The 15,079-nt window shown below is 34.3% G+C and overlaps 3 protein-coding genes and 2 long non-coding RNA genes across 5 annotated transcripts in view; 4 read left to right on the top strand and 1 right to left on the bottom strand.

Annotated features, from left to right (window-relative positions):
* The first annotated feature begins 240 nt into the window (after window positions 1–240).
* LOC146936687 (uncharacterized) lies at window positions 241–1,515 on the top strand. The gene is made up of 3 exons (XR_015030680.1): window positions 241–415; window positions 654–782; window positions 1,054–1,515. It is a non-coding gene; the product is annotated as an uncharacterized LOC146936687 (long non-coding RNA).
* A 270-nt stretch (window positions 1,516–1,785) lies between these two features.
* Window positions 1,786–3,241, top strand: LOC146936686 (uncharacterized). Its single transcript, XR_015030679.1, has 3 exons — window positions 1,786–2,518; window positions 2,622–2,820; window positions 2,972–3,241. It is a non-coding gene; the product is annotated as an uncharacterized LOC146936686 (long non-coding RNA).
* Window positions 3,242–4,413: 1,172 nt separating this feature from the next.
* LOC146936685 (endo-1,4-beta-xylanase 4-like) lies at window positions 4,414–5,504 on the top strand. Its single transcript, XM_085757727.1, has 2 exons — window positions 4,414–4,821; window positions 5,078–5,504. Exons 1-2 carry the CDS (start codon window positions 4,567–4,569, stop codon window positions 5,123–5,125), a joined length of 303 nt encoding a protein of 100 aa, XP_085613853.1. The 5' UTR covers window positions 4,414–4,566; the 3' UTR covers window positions 5,126–5,504.
* Window positions 5,505–9,386: 3,882 nt separating this feature from the next.
* Window positions 9,387–11,177, top strand: LOC146936684 (uncharacterized). Its single transcript, XM_085749269.1, has one exon. The coding sequence runs from the start codon at window positions 9,387–9,389 to the stop codon at window positions 11,175–11,177; it is 1,791 nt and encodes a 596-aa protein (XP_085605395.1).
* A 509-nt stretch (window positions 11,178–11,686) lies between these two features.
* Window positions 11,687–15,079, bottom strand: part of LOC146936677 (F-box protein SKIP23-like) — a 60,529-nt gene continuing 57,136 nt past the window's right edge. The window contains exon 2 of the mRNA XM_085751364.1: window positions 11,687–12,177. The gene's annotated coding sequence lies outside the window, so the exon portion shown is untranslated. The remainder of the gene's footprint in view (window positions 12,178–15,079) is intronic.

The raw sequence follows: 15,079 nt of genomic DNA, 5'->3' as shown, positions 1-15,079 counted from the left end.
TTGTATTCAATCGGACATCTATTTCTAACAAAAATCTTGAAAAAAGGAATAATTATGAAGTGCTTAAAGAACCGGTAAGTTTTAAGATTCATTACTATATAATTCAGCTTGATATAGAGAAATTTAAACTAACTCTTTATGACTGTTGTTTCTTCTAGTGGGTTGAATGCAATAAATGCGAAAGATGGCAGCATCAAATATGTGCACTCTACAACAAGAAAGCAGATGTGGATTGTGGACTGCAGTGCTGATTATATATGTCCTTTATGTTCCCTCACTAAAGGCTGCTCACTTTGGTGCTAAGAACTTGACATGAACTGTGCTAAGTGACCAGTTAGAGAAAAGACTCTTCGAGCGTCTCATGCAAGAGAGAGGAATCTAGGAAAAAGTTGAAGGGAATGAGAAACTTGATGAGGTAATGCGAAATCCGCATGCATTTAAATAAACTTCAAATATCTTAACATTTTCTTATTCTTATGCAAGCATGTAAATTGAAAATAGTAATAAATCAGTATCCTGTCTTTTTCTTATTCTTATGCATATGTAAATTGAAATTTGTTATTAAAATTATTGATCTTTTTCATCCAAATTTATACTGATTTGAAAATTCTTGATTCTTTACTTATGTGGCTTGAATTGCTGCAAAATTGTAGGTTTTAGCAGAAGAAAATCTTTCAATTAGAGAAGTGCTATCTGTCGACAATCAATTCATACCTTAAATTGATTAAAAGATGTATCATGCTGAATCGCTCATAGGATTATTAGCAGTAAAATGGTCTATGGTTTGTCAATACTCAATACTTTAATAATGCATTTCAGATTAGTCTTCTTTAATTATTATTTTATCGTGTTCATCCAATTTCTACTTAAACATTTCTTGATCATCCAATTTCTGATTGCTGTTCACATTGGTACTTATATATGCACTCTTAATTGTGAGCTTGTTTAAAATTTATGTTAATCATGTTTTCCCTCTTTGTAGTTTATGGCACATCAAGAACATTGTTGGAATTTCTCTAACTCATATTTGTTGATTATTTCTTATGGCTTCAGAATTTAAATAGCTTCTGATAAAGCGAGAAAATGCTTGCTAAGGGTTGTCATCTTGGTCAGTTGTCTCAAACATTTTGTGAAAGAGATGTTTGATGAATTAAGAAATCAACTAAGATTCTCCACAGACTGGCGGTATCATCCTGAAATTGTATGCAACCGTTGTTCAACAAGAAGAAAAATGTAAGTGAAAGTGATTTAATTTTCACTTCAAAGGTATGTTCCTTGAATTGTGTCTAAGCATTGAAATACTATTAAAATATGAAAGTCAATAAAAATCTACTCCGGTAATAGATTATTAATATATCATTTGATTTTTTTTTCTTTAAATGATAAAGATTTAATTTAATAAAAATTTACGAATATGCCTAATATCGGTTGTTATAATAAAAATAATGATTGACCAAAAAAGCTAAAAAAATAATTTTATTTTAGAATTTTAAAGCAATAAATTCCTTTTATTGGATAATTTATTAAATAACACAATCTCAATCTAAATTACAAAATTACACGTCATCGGAATACACATTATATAAGAATCGTTCCACCTCTATCTCTATATGTGTCTCCACCTCTCTCTCCTTTCTCATTTTGGTTCTTGTGCAACCATGCGTCCACCAATGATGAAAGTTAATTATTCTTCCTTTTATTGAATAGTTAACTCTCTTCATCGGTGGACGCATGGTTGCACAAGAACCAAAATGAGAGAAGTTAAGACACAAATAGAGAGAGAGATAAGAACGTTCTTATATAATGTGTATTATGGTGACGTGTAATTTTATAATTTGGATTGAAATTTTATTTTTATTTAATAAATTATTCAATAAAAGGGATATATTGCTTTAAAATTCTAAAATAAAATTATTCTTAGTTTGTTTTGTCAATAATTTTTTTTATTACAACAACCAATATTAGACATATTTGTAAATTTTTATCATTTAAAAAAATCGAACGATATATATTAATAATCTAGTACCGGAATAGATTGTTTTTTACTTTCATATTTTAATATATTTCAGATGTCATACCGCTGACGCACACACTTCAATTAAAAATGAGGTCCATCCACTTCGTGAGGTAACAGTCTAAACCTAAAGTTAAGTTCATATGATTTTCTCATCATTAGTAGTTCTATGCAAATTAGTATAATCTTTGAATTTTATGCCGTTTTCAAGTCTTTGTGATTGATATCCCCTTCAACAATCGACAGTATGATATCATCCATGAGAATGCATTATTTGAAAATAGAAGTAACTTTCTGAGCTTCTGCCAGAAGAATCATTTTCAGTTTGACACACCCCGCCACGCCAACTATTCCTCATTGATGATCCTCTACCATCTAAAGAATACTATTCTGCCAACAGTTTGAAAATTATGTGATAATTGTTGTCCAGAATATAAGGAGAGAGATACTAATTGCCATCAACACAAGTTGAATCAAGACGAGTTAAATCAAAAACCGGTGCTGGTAAGAACATAGTTATCTCTCGAGCTTTATAGTTTTCATTAACTGTTTGCTACGGATTGTAGTTCAAAATTCACTTTATAAATTTTATATTCCCTACACACAGATGGTGAACTGCTGAACATTTTGAAGCATGCATCTCAATGCTGCGCAACTAAGGCTGAACCATGCTCTCGTCCATACTGTTCTCAAATCAAGAAGTTGTTCTCTCATGCTAGTAAATGCAAAATTCGAGTGAATTGGGGGGCTGCCAGCACTGAAAAAGATACTAACTGCTCACTCTAGGAATTGCAAAGATTCAAAATGTGAATTGCATACCACGGTGCATGTGTCATTTTGTTCATTGGCTAAACTATGCATAAATATAGTTATTCACTTCACAGCAGAGTCATTTTTTTTTTTTGGCTAAACTATTCATAAATACTTATTCATTTTTTATTTATGTCGATTTTGCAGGGATCTGAAGAAGTATATAGAATCGAAAGTTGCACAGAAGTCGGTTGATCGATGAATCTTTGTGAATATAAAGAGTTCACAGTAAACAACTATAAGCTATTATAGAGATTTCAAATAGTTAGTGATTAAGCTTATCAAAATCAGTTTTTATCGGTAAGCGTATTAAAGAGTTCTCAACATAATTTTGTATTGTTGTGAATGTATATTCAATTTAATAAGTCACATCAATTTAAATTTTGAAGTGCCATATTGATGTTGTATTCATGAATAGTTTAGAAAAATGTTATTTGAACAACCATATTCATAAAAAATAAAGATGGTACAAGTAACTTTTAAAGATATTGGTGGATCTATCTAATTTAAATATATTTTTATATGTACAAGTAACTTTTAAAGATATTGAGTGTTTATTAAGTACTAATTTTTAAAAAATTAAAAAAAAGGGTAATGTGTATAAGATCCACCTAAGTATCCAAATTAGGGGATCCTTTGTTGATGCTCTTTTAAGAACCAAGTTGGTTTAGATGCAACATCTATCTTTGGGAATTTGATTATAACCTAACAAGAAGAAAAATTTGTTTGGTTCACAAGTTGTTTGATTATAATACTAAACATATGTTGAGGTGGTTTATATACTTGTTACTTAGCTAGTTTGGTTATAATGGATTACGTTCTTCGGGTGAAGAAGAAGAAATCACACTTTCAGGAGACAGCTAGGTGTAGCAATATTACGTTTCCTTTCTAAATTTGTATGTTTCTAATTTTTTTGTCAAGACATATTTTTTCCTAAATTTTATCAAGACATATTCTTTCCTAATTTGACGAGAAATCTGAAATGTAATTTGCATTTGGTTCTGAGCATCATTTGCTTAACACCATTTTTATATTTAACATTCCTATAATGATTCATTTTTCTTTGAACTTTTAAGCATGTTAACCGCTTTGCTTCAGATGTATTAAGGTGAATTATGGATGAGTTCTTTTTTCTTCATCATAAGTTTACATAATGGTTGAAAATGAGTAAATGACACAATCATAAGTAGTATGTGTCATTTCTTAGATATCATGTCCTTGAACCTATGATTCTTTTTTTTTTTTTTATGGAAATCTGAACCTTTAGGATTGCCTCAAAGAGTCCTAACTAAAATGTGATTTCAAGCGTTCATTTGATAAAATATTAATTACAATTAACTTAGAGCTTTTTCATTCTTGAGTGTGGGATTCACATTGTTATTTGGATTGATATAGTTTTTTGCTCTTTAATATATATTCCTTCAATGTTGCAGCTACTTCATGCAGATTTCTATTGAGGCATTTCCTCAAAATTGTTGCAAATTTATCTTGGTGGATGAGGGTGGAGAACGAGTTCCTTACACGTGCAGTGTTGCTTATGGCTTAAGTCCCTATCTCTTGAAGAATTACGAGAAACGACTGCAAAAAGAGTGAAATATGTGGTTTCAAGATATAGTGGACAATTGATTGCATGGGACGTTGTGAACGAGAATGTCCACAACCGGTTTTTTGAGGACAAAATCGGCGAAAATGCCTCTGCAGTATATTATTTAACAGCTTACTATCTTGATCCGAACACCAGCATGTTTTTGAATGAGTTTAACACGATTGAATTCAGTCCAGACCAAGTTACCAGCCCAGCCAATTATATCAGGAAACTTAAGGAGATTCAACAATTTCCAGGAACTATTGGAATGCTATTGGCTATAGGGGTGCAAGGCCATTTTTCAGGCGGCATGCCAAACATTGCTTACATGAGGTCAGATGTAGATCTTCTTGGTGCAACTGGACTTCCTATATGGCTCACTGAAAGTAGTGTGGATTCTAATCCAAATCAGGTATTTCCTAAACTTTAAAAGTAATAACTTCTTCTTATTACACAAGTCAAAATACAAAGCTGCATGATTTAAAACTGAAGATGCATGGTTTAGCTATCTATTTTCGTCTGTTAGTCATAGAAGTAAAAGAAACAAACCTGAATTTAGCAAAGAAAAATTTCAGAAGTATTAGTTTCATTAGCATCACTGGCTATATTATATGACATGATCAAACAAAAAATGATTATTTTTTTTCTTATTTTTGTGTGTTGGGCAGGCAATGTATTTTGAAGAGATACTAAGAGAGGCTTTGAAGGGATTATAATGGTTGTAGGTCCAGCGCAAGCCGGTTTCATCAACACACAACTTGCAGACACAAATTTTAAAAATACTCCAACCGGAGACGTTGTGGACAAGCTTATTGGTGAGAGGGGAACTGGAACTCATACAGCCATATCAGACAATAGAGGAATCGTAGATATTTCACTACATCATGGAGATTATGATGTAACTGTTACACATCCTCTAATCCAAAACTCCAAAAAACGGAATATATAGTGTAAGGAAAGGATTTTCACCGGAACCTATCAATGTAAAAATGCATGCCTAAAGAGCAACCAACTATTATAACTTCTACTGAAGCTAGCAATATTTAACGGTGTCAATTATGAAAGATTATTATTGTAATAAAAGGGTTTTGAAAGATTATAGCAACATTTTTTTTGTTAATATTACACTTTTCATCCAAATTAGAAATGAACTCTCTTTGTTAAAAATCTACCACAAAATGCACCAGAATTTTGAAATCTATATAAACAGGTGGAAGAAACATTTCAACAAATAGTTAAAGGGCATCATTTACGGTAAAGGCCAAATATTCAATAAAAGGAAAATTATTTAAATAAAACCTTTTCCATGTTGAGGTTAAGAATGAGCTTTTTTTAGGTACATAATATGACATTAACATATAATTATTACAAAAGAATGAAGTAACATACCAATTATGTTTTTTTTTTCCGAGTATTATTTGGATAAAAATTCATATTTTAAAGGTGAATAAGTGTGGTGTCTAGGGTTCGAATTTCAGCATCTGCATATATTAGGGACCACATATTTCATTCTCTTTGATATGCATTGAGATTTGCTTTTGTCTACTACATCTACAATGTATATGACCCGTGCGGCAGCACGGGTGAAAAGTCTAGTTCAAATTAAATTTACCTTTTCAATGGAAGTGAGGGTTAGGGGTTCAAACTTTAACCACTACATATATAATGTAATGTCCCTGCAAAAAAAAAATTGACAAGATGTCCCTGCAAACTTAACAACTATTATTAAAATTTTTTCTTCAAAAAAAAAAGTAATATTATATTTTTGGTCTTTCCGGTTATTATTTTGTAAAAAAAAAATCATTATTATTTTATTTTAATGCTTGTAAAATTTGATTAATTTCCTATCGAAGGCATGTAAGTTTACTAATATTCACCTCTAAAAAATGCAAAAAAAAAATTATGAGAGGAAAAAATGTAAAATTTATTAATATTGAAACTGATCAATGTAATATGTCAAATTTTAAATTTTAATCCCTGAAAATAAGAGATGGCATAACATGGTAGTCTACTTCATTTAGACCCACTCAACTTTCAACCCACCAAAAATAGGGCGGAGCGGGAAAAATTAACTTAGGTATTTGAGTTTAGTCGGCCGCAGCGGGAATAACGTTCAATCGGCCGGAGTTAAAGAACGACGAAGACGTGAGGAAGATGTTTTCAATATTTGGTCAACGCAGCATGTTCCCAACGATCGAGATGGATGCTTTGTTGCCGAGATCACCTAAAGATATTCTAAAGAGTTTCATTCGGCCAGACAAATATGGTTAGGTAGTATTATTATATGTTGTGTCGTTATATTTGTTGGAATTTAAGTTTAATTCATGGAAGTTTCCCGACAATGTTGGTATTAAAGTGTCTTATACTTAGTGAAAAAGTTTGCAAGTATCTTTGAAAACTTAAAATAATTAAGAGAATGCAACATGTATTTTACCAAATCAACTATATAGGTTTCCACTTCGAATTTCCTAACCTAGCTTGGGTGAGACCATGTCAAACATCAATTACGTCGAAAGTCTAGGGCATAGTGTGGATAATTTTTCAGAACAGAGCGGCTAAAAAAGATAAATTAGTGAGTAGAGGGGTTATTGGTCAAGGATCAGCTTAGTGTGTTGGAAGTTGTGGTATGAGGGAATCGGTCGCTCATTTTTTTTTTTAATTGTCCGATTTTTTGCAGGTCTATGGTATGAACTGTGTAAGTGGCTCATGATTGCTTCAGCTTTACATAATGAAATATTAGCTCACCCAGATCAATTTGAAGGATCGATAGGCGGTGGAAGAGCATTCATTTAGAGAGTTAGCGTGATTTGGTTTGCCAGAGTTTGATGCATTTGAGAATCAAGAAACGAAAAAACTAAGACATTCACATTGATAAACTGACTAAAAAGGTAAAAAGGTGGTCATGGAACTAGTTGAAGTTCAAATCTAATAGCATAGATTATGACATTGGTTACTGGTAATATGCTTTGGTGGTGTGGTTTAGTGCCTTCTTTCTCATCAACTTTGAAGTTTTTAGGCTTAGTGGATTGTTTCTCGTCAGAAAACTATGTGGAACCATGCTATCATGGGGCTGATGCTTTATCCTTTTTCGTGGTACTTGATCTTATAAACTTGATTTTGCCTTTTGTGTTTGATTCAGGCTGGATGTTGTGTAGTCCAAGCATCATGGAGTTGGTGTGTATTGTTTGCTCAGGCGGTCTCTCCTTGTCCTGGAATTAGCAGTGGTTTGTTTCATCAGTCTTGGGAGGTGGTAGAGGTTTGGGTGTATTGAGCTTGCATTGAAAGGTAGCTCGGTATTTCTTTAGAGGAAAATTAAGAGTTTAATTCTTGACATCATGGTCGTATCTCTAACTCCTTGCCTGTTTGGCTACGGAACTGAAATTAGTGGCGTTGATTGAGATCCTTAGATGTCTGAATTCCCTTTTGTGTCATTTGTATTTGGCAAGTTATTCATCTGTGTATTTCCTCTATCATCTTTGCCAATTTATACATTTGCCAAGTCTTTTCTTTGTATTCCAATCTGTTTTGTACAATATTATATTTTTTATCGGGTGGGACTGTTCTATTGTGTAATAGGTTCAAGGGGCAGTGTTGTTAGGGGGGTTTTGTAGATTGGTATACAAAACTTTTTGTATTGCAAGTGTCAAAGGACAGTAGATTCAGGGAACATAGAAGTTTGAAATGGTAGCAGACACTAAACACAACAAACGTTGATAGATGATATGAAGTGAATTAAAGAGAAATGGTAAAGAGAGGAAAGTATAGAGATAAAGAAAGATATTTAGGTAGTTTTTAGCTTTTCCATTCATTTTACTTTATACCAAACAAAAACAACTGAAAAATTTAGTCAACAACTCTATATGTCCGAGGAAAAAGATATGTAAAGAAAATTTAGGAAACTTTTGTTTGTCATTATAGAAAGAGTGATGCTATTCACAGCGACAGAATACATCACAATACAGAAGGTCACGACACAAAAGAAAATAAATATCACTATCGAAGAGCTTTCTAGAATCTAAATATGTATCTACTTTACAAGGCAATTCCAAGAGAAGAACAATACAAAGTTAGTGAAATTGAATCCATGAAAACAATCTTATGACTAATCCTAAACCAACAATAAACACTTAAGAACATACCATGGAATATCATTTAAATACAAAAAATTCATGACATATTTTCACTTCGATCCTACCAAAATCATGTTTCAAATCTCAAATATATCAGTTCACCAACATTTCATAATGAAATTTCAGAAAATTTAGTTGCAATTGAAAACACCGACATCATCTATAGAATAACCTTTTTTGTATGCATGAAAATAGAATCATGTATTCTAAATATTCCAATAAACAGAATTTGAGACATTATAAAAAGTTACATAATCTTTTGCTGCAACTAATAACACTGACATCATACATGCCTAAATTGTAATAGGACCATCCAAATCTTCCAATTGACTCAGAGAGTTGTTTCGAAAAGTACCTCCAAATGTTCTCTAACAGAGAGTTATTAAACATAATAACTCTCCGTTAGACTAAGATGTTGTCTTCAGAAGTGACTGCAATTCTCTTTTCCTCTTGGGTATGTTTGTGTTATTTGCTTATTTTTCACATTATTAAACATAATAACATGGAAATGATGTTGATTAAGAAATGATGGGAAGAACCGTGAGCTCTCGTTCTCTCTTTCGCTCCACCGTAACCGTATTTTTCCGGTAGCTTCTCTAACTCCGGCGGTGCTCCGGTGATCTTTTCATCTCGTTCCACCTGCTCCTCTCCGCCGATCTTAGGCGTGGCGTGCTTCTCCCTTCTGTCCACAATCCTACCCTGTGCTTTGCGTTGGATCTCGTGTTCGGTGGTGGTTTTCTACACCGGCGATTTCTCCGGCACGGCGGTTGCTCTGTTCTGAAGTCTTTACGGTGGTTCTGTAACAGTTTGGATGCCTACTATTTGTTCTTGGCCCTGTGTAGCTACTATGGATCCAGTGATTACGGCGGCGAGGCAACCAAAATCAAGTAAATCCTTTGTGCAAGCTCTTTCCTCTTCCTGTGAATTGCAATTGAATCAGCTACCCCCTAAGGTTGTTACGGGAACTTCTGTGCGTGTTAAAATTTCACAATCTGAGTATGAAAATGGCCTTGCTGATTGCAAATACAACCTCCATGGACGTATCACTTTACACAAGGGTGATTCTCCATTAACGACCCTAGGTTTGAAGCAAAAGCTTTCAAATTTGTGGCCCAGCTTGAGAAATTGGAACCTTACTCCGCTCGGAAAGGGTTTTTTTGAATTCACTTTTAGTTCAATTGAAGATATGCGTAAGGTTTGGGCTCTGGGTGTTGTGAATCTGAAGCCTGGGCTTCTTCGCTTCTACTGTTGGACCAAAGATTTCAAGCCTCAAGATCTTGTGCAGTCTCATGCTCAAATTTGGGTGCGGCTAATGCATTTGCCCCAAGAATATTGGAGGAGACAAACACTTTACGAGATTGCATCAGGTTTGGGAACCCCACTCACCATAGATGAAGCAACTCAACAAAGACGTTTTGGGCTCTTTGCACGGGTTCTTGTTGATGTCGATCTATCAGAAAAACTCTTTGAAACTGTTGTAGTTGAACGTGAAGGTCATGCCCTATCCATTGATGTGCATTATGAGAAGCAGCCATTGTTTTGTGCTAATTGTAAGATCTTGGGGCACAACTTGCAAAATTGTATGAAATTAAACAACACTAACAATTATGATGGCCCCGCAAAGCTGAAATCTAACGTTGATATGAATGGTAAGAAACATATGGTTCAGGTCTTGTCTGGCAAGAAACTAAGGGAAGGTGATTTTATTGATCATGTTAAAACAGCAGATAAGGCCTTGAACAATGAACCAAGTTTAGATGCACCATCACAACAAAATGTTGAACAAGTGCATCTCACTCTACACAATCCCTTTGAGTTGCTTGACAATGGTTCTGAGCTTGTTACTGATGAGGCTGAAACAGCAGACATGGAACCTACTCCCACAAGACTGGATATGCAAACTGTTCAAAATCCATGTGTGGAGGACAATTCCCTAGGGAAGGATAGCATGACTCAAAACACAAACACAGAGGATACTGGTATATTTGCAAAGAGGCCCTCTGAACCTATGATTTTGACCTCATGCAAGCCTTTGTTGGGCTCTGCAAATGGGAGGCTGTCTTTCCCCATTTCTGGACCTGCTTCCCTAGTGTCCCCTGTTTTGCAGCCAGTACTTACTCCTATTACCACCACAGATGAACCAGTTAAGAAAGGAAATTTGGTTTCCCCTGATGTATCGAAAGAGAAAGTAGGTTTGAATCAAACTGCACCTTCAGAGGTTCCTTGTAATTTGGTGAATAGGCCCTCTCAATCTGCAGCTTTCTCTCCTATAAAAATGGCCACTCCTATCACAATCTATGAAGAGTTAGGCCCAGACAAAGGTAAGATTCATGTTATTGGTGGCTCTAAAAATGTTACTGCTGCAGCCAAGAAAAGTGTCCAAATTCTTAGTAAACTTTGGGGGGATGTGGTGGACTCTGACCACACAACAGATGGTACTCTGAACCCTGATTCTGACAGTGAAAAGATGAATATGCACCCTGTGGCTTTGCAGTTCTTGGAGGGACAATCAGATGCTCTTCATCAACCTAAGTCCGGCAGGAAATCTAGGAAGAGTAGCAGCTCTGCAAGTAGTGAGCGCATCCAAACTCGTTCCAAAAAGGGTGTAATAAAAAGCAATCCCAAATATGTTTCTTAGTTTGTGCTAGTAGCTAGTTGTTTGGCAGATTATTCTAGCTAGTTGATTTGCCTCTTTGAGTATATGTGGTTGGATATAAGATTTGTTTTAGTTGAGTCTGGTCATAATTGGCCTGCTTATTTGTTGTAATAAGGTTCAGGCCTCCTCCTGTTTTGCAATTTAATTTTCTAGCTTTGATAAAAAAAAAGAATAAAATATCACAAAGACCGTAATTCTAATAACCTCTCGACCCAATTCATTTGTCTTTCATATAACAGACCTCAGACAGTGTCTTGGATTTTCACACCACTAACTAATTGAGTAATTGAAACTTATATAATTCAGTGTCAACCATTTCCACACTAATATATCCACTACCTATGTTACTGATACAGACCATCTTTGATTTGTTCTAAACTACAAAAACCAGTTTAAAAACTCCTACTTCCTTGTGTCGCTGCCTGCAATTCGACTTTCCTTCAAAATAATGAGTCTTCCTAAACAATACTACAGCAGCCCAATATCATAAGATATCAAAAAGACAGTAATTCCATTAAATTATCAACCCAGCTCATTTGTCTTCATATAACAGACCTCAGACACTGTCTTGGATTTTTACGCCATTTCCACACTAATATATCCACTACCTATGTTACCGATACAAACCATCTTTGATTTGTTCTTAACTAGCAAAACTAGTTTAAAAACTCCTACTTTGAAAGTTGAAATTTTATGATGACATGCCTACAGAACTGCAACAGTGAAACCTTACATTAAAAAGATATATTCTAATGGAAGAAGAAAAGCTTAGCCTCACCTAATGTTGTATTGTACCCACAAGAATGATGGAGACAATATCTTCGTAATTGACTCTGAGCCATTTTGTTCCAATTTATGTCATATATACAACAAAACTATACAATAAAATAATAAACAGAAGCATTCCCAGCATTCCCCAATGTCTATGGGTACACTCATCGGCAGTATTGCCGAAAGTTGCATCAAAGGGCTCCTTCACAACCTGCAATTAAAATAAATTCAAATGCAATCTTTAGAAATAATCAAGAAAGAGTATTTCTTCTTTGATAAATCTATCTACTACAGAAAAAATCATACTTGTGATAAGCATAAAAGCTAAACAAGAATATCCCTAGAAAAATATTTGAAGGTGAGCCATGACACAATAAAACCCTAGGCCTTTGCCTAAACATGTAGGAACAATAAATTGTTTGCGAGAAGCCACATAACTTGAATAAGAATTACAGACCCCTAGTCCTCTAACAATCCAAGAACCTGATGCATCATATATTTATCTATAAGTTTTTTCTCTCCCTTTTAAGATACAAACCAATATTACTAGCTCAAAACATATCCTTCTAAAGATACACAGGAAATTATAAATGCTGAAGACATGTCAATCCACCTTAAGATCTCATGCCATACATTTGAAAACAATGGACATTCAAAGATTCATTATTAAACCAAATCCTCCACTCCACAATTACCCATACAACTTGAAGGAGTCTTAAAGAAAAAAAGATAATAAACTGGAGGAGCGAATGAAACTGATTTTACAAGCACAAGGTGTCCCCCTATTGATAGATTCCTCCTATACATCCAATATGATAACCTCTCCCTAACTACATCCACCATCAGCTTCCAAGTACTTAGCTGTCTAGGATTTGCACCAATAGGGAGGCGCAAATATTGAAATGGTAGAGATTCGACCTTCTAAAAGGCTTTCGTTATATATATTCAACTTTTTCAAATATATGCTCAAGGAGACAGTGATCAGCCATCACTGGTCCAAATAGCAACATGTTTATTACATTGTTGTGGAAGCATATTCTTAGTACACCATGATAAATGATGCATATCTGAACTGAATAAACTGAGCCCTTGTCATTAATCAATCTGTGTAGCTCAGAAATAAGCTGAGCCCTTGTGATTAATCAATCTGTGTAGCTCATAAATAAACCTATATTTATAAAAACGTTTTTCTATATAAAATGACATTCTGCATCATTGACTCTGTTCTTTCAGTAAAAAAAATTGTGACTAAGTAAACCTAATCTAACTAAACAAGAAATAGGGTGGACGAAACTGGTCAGAGACAGATAAGTAACTTAGAACTTCATTTTTCACAATGTCCGTTCCAATTAAGAAACCAAGATTTTTCTGTCATAATTACGTAACATGTAGGCAAGTCAAACACCTTTAGCCTTTGAATATGGCAGAGTGCAAAAATCTGATTCCAAACACTAGGAGAGGGTTCATATATCATTGTTGGAGTAAGCCCTAATATCCAATCAAAATTGATTGGGTTTGGCTTTGTATCATGATATTGATATAAATATATATTGTGAATATATATAATAAAAAGGCATTTCTTTATTGATTTTGTTTTGTTTCAAAATAATGAAGTCCCTAGAATAGTTAGTCCGTTTAATGGAACATTAAGTATAACTTAATTGTGAGACCCCGTTAAACATAAGGAAACTATTCTAAAAGTATCCGTAGTCAAGCTTTATTGAGAAGTGGGATATCATTAAAGCATAGAGACTATTATGTGGGTAGACTGATGATCACATCTCACAGATCATGGATAAAGAGTTATCAAGTCTTCACATAGATATAAATATTAGGAGTAATATTTATATTGGATTGACCCGCCGTGAGAATACTACATAGTAAGTTATGCAATTGTCATAAGATATTCTCACAATGATAATAGTGTATATCGCTCTTGGACCTGAAACCACTATGATCCCTAGATGTGGACTCAAGTGCTTTCTTGCCATTCTAACGTTGTCTGTAAAAGGATAACCATAACGTTGGTTGACGGGTACTTGATGAAGCATGCTGAGGGCCATGAGTGTCCTAGATGGGATTTGTCCCTCCTCATAAACGGGAGATATATCTTTAGGCCTCTTGATGAAATATGACTGTAAAATTGCATGGCCATGCCGAACTAAGTCAATATAAGATATTGGACTTATTCGTTATTCAGTATATTTCGGAATCAAGGAATATAAATATTGATCTATACAAGGGTGACAATATCTATGCCTTGGGATCAATAAAGATATCGAGACAAAGGAGTAAGTGTACACATGAGTATTATCATGGAAAGGTTTCGTCAGATCACTTGACATTCTTGTCACTTGGGTAGCAATGATGTGTTGCTAGATACCGCTCATTGTTTATAATATTAAATATTAGATTTAATATTATTGCCAACGTGACTAGAACCTATAGGGTCACACACAAAGAACAGTCAAAAGAGAAATATATAAGTATGACTTATATAAGGGGTGCGTTTAGTAAATAACGCTAATTAGTTAGCAAAATTACTAAACTCGTTGTTGGGCTTACTGAAGCCCAATAGTGACTTATGACTTGCAGAGCACACTAGAAGTTCTATAAATAGAACTCTGGTGCTGAAGTTTTTGGTTACACGTTTTGAAGCAACCCCTTTCTTCTCTGCACTTCCAATTCATTGGCTAGCACCGAGTTTTGGAGGAGCACTGTTCGTGTGGACTTACTAGAGGCTTTGCTGCTTTGCTTAGCTGTGATCGTGATTCAGAACAGAAACTATCGAGGTAACAATCGTATCACTGATTCATGTCAAATTCGTAATGATCCAAGGAAAGAAAATCGAAATTCTTCTTCTTCTTCTTCTTCTTCTTCTTCTTCCGCTGTGTATGATATCTTTCGATTTTCCTTCAGTGGTATCAGAGCCAATTACGAAACCATGAATCGGATTGCTTTGTTACTGCTTTATGTTTTAATATGATTAAACATTTTGAATCGGAATTAAATAATAAAGAGAATTAAAATTGGCATCGTATCATGTTTTCTGTGCATGGCTTTTCGATTTGTTTGATGTTTCAGAAACCGTTTCTGGTGAAGTATCGACATAT

This window comes from Medicago sativa, chromosome 3, assembly GCF_051527215.1.
Source record: "Medicago sativa cultivar Bolivia chromosome 3, Bolivia_mono, whole genome shotgun sequence".
Taxonomy (NCBI): domain Eukaryota; kingdom Viridiplantae; phylum Streptophyta; class Magnoliopsida; order Fabales; family Fabaceae; genus Medicago; species Medicago sativa.
Note: the sequence above shows the minus strand (reverse complement) of the source record. Positions and strands in the feature narration are given on the sequence as shown.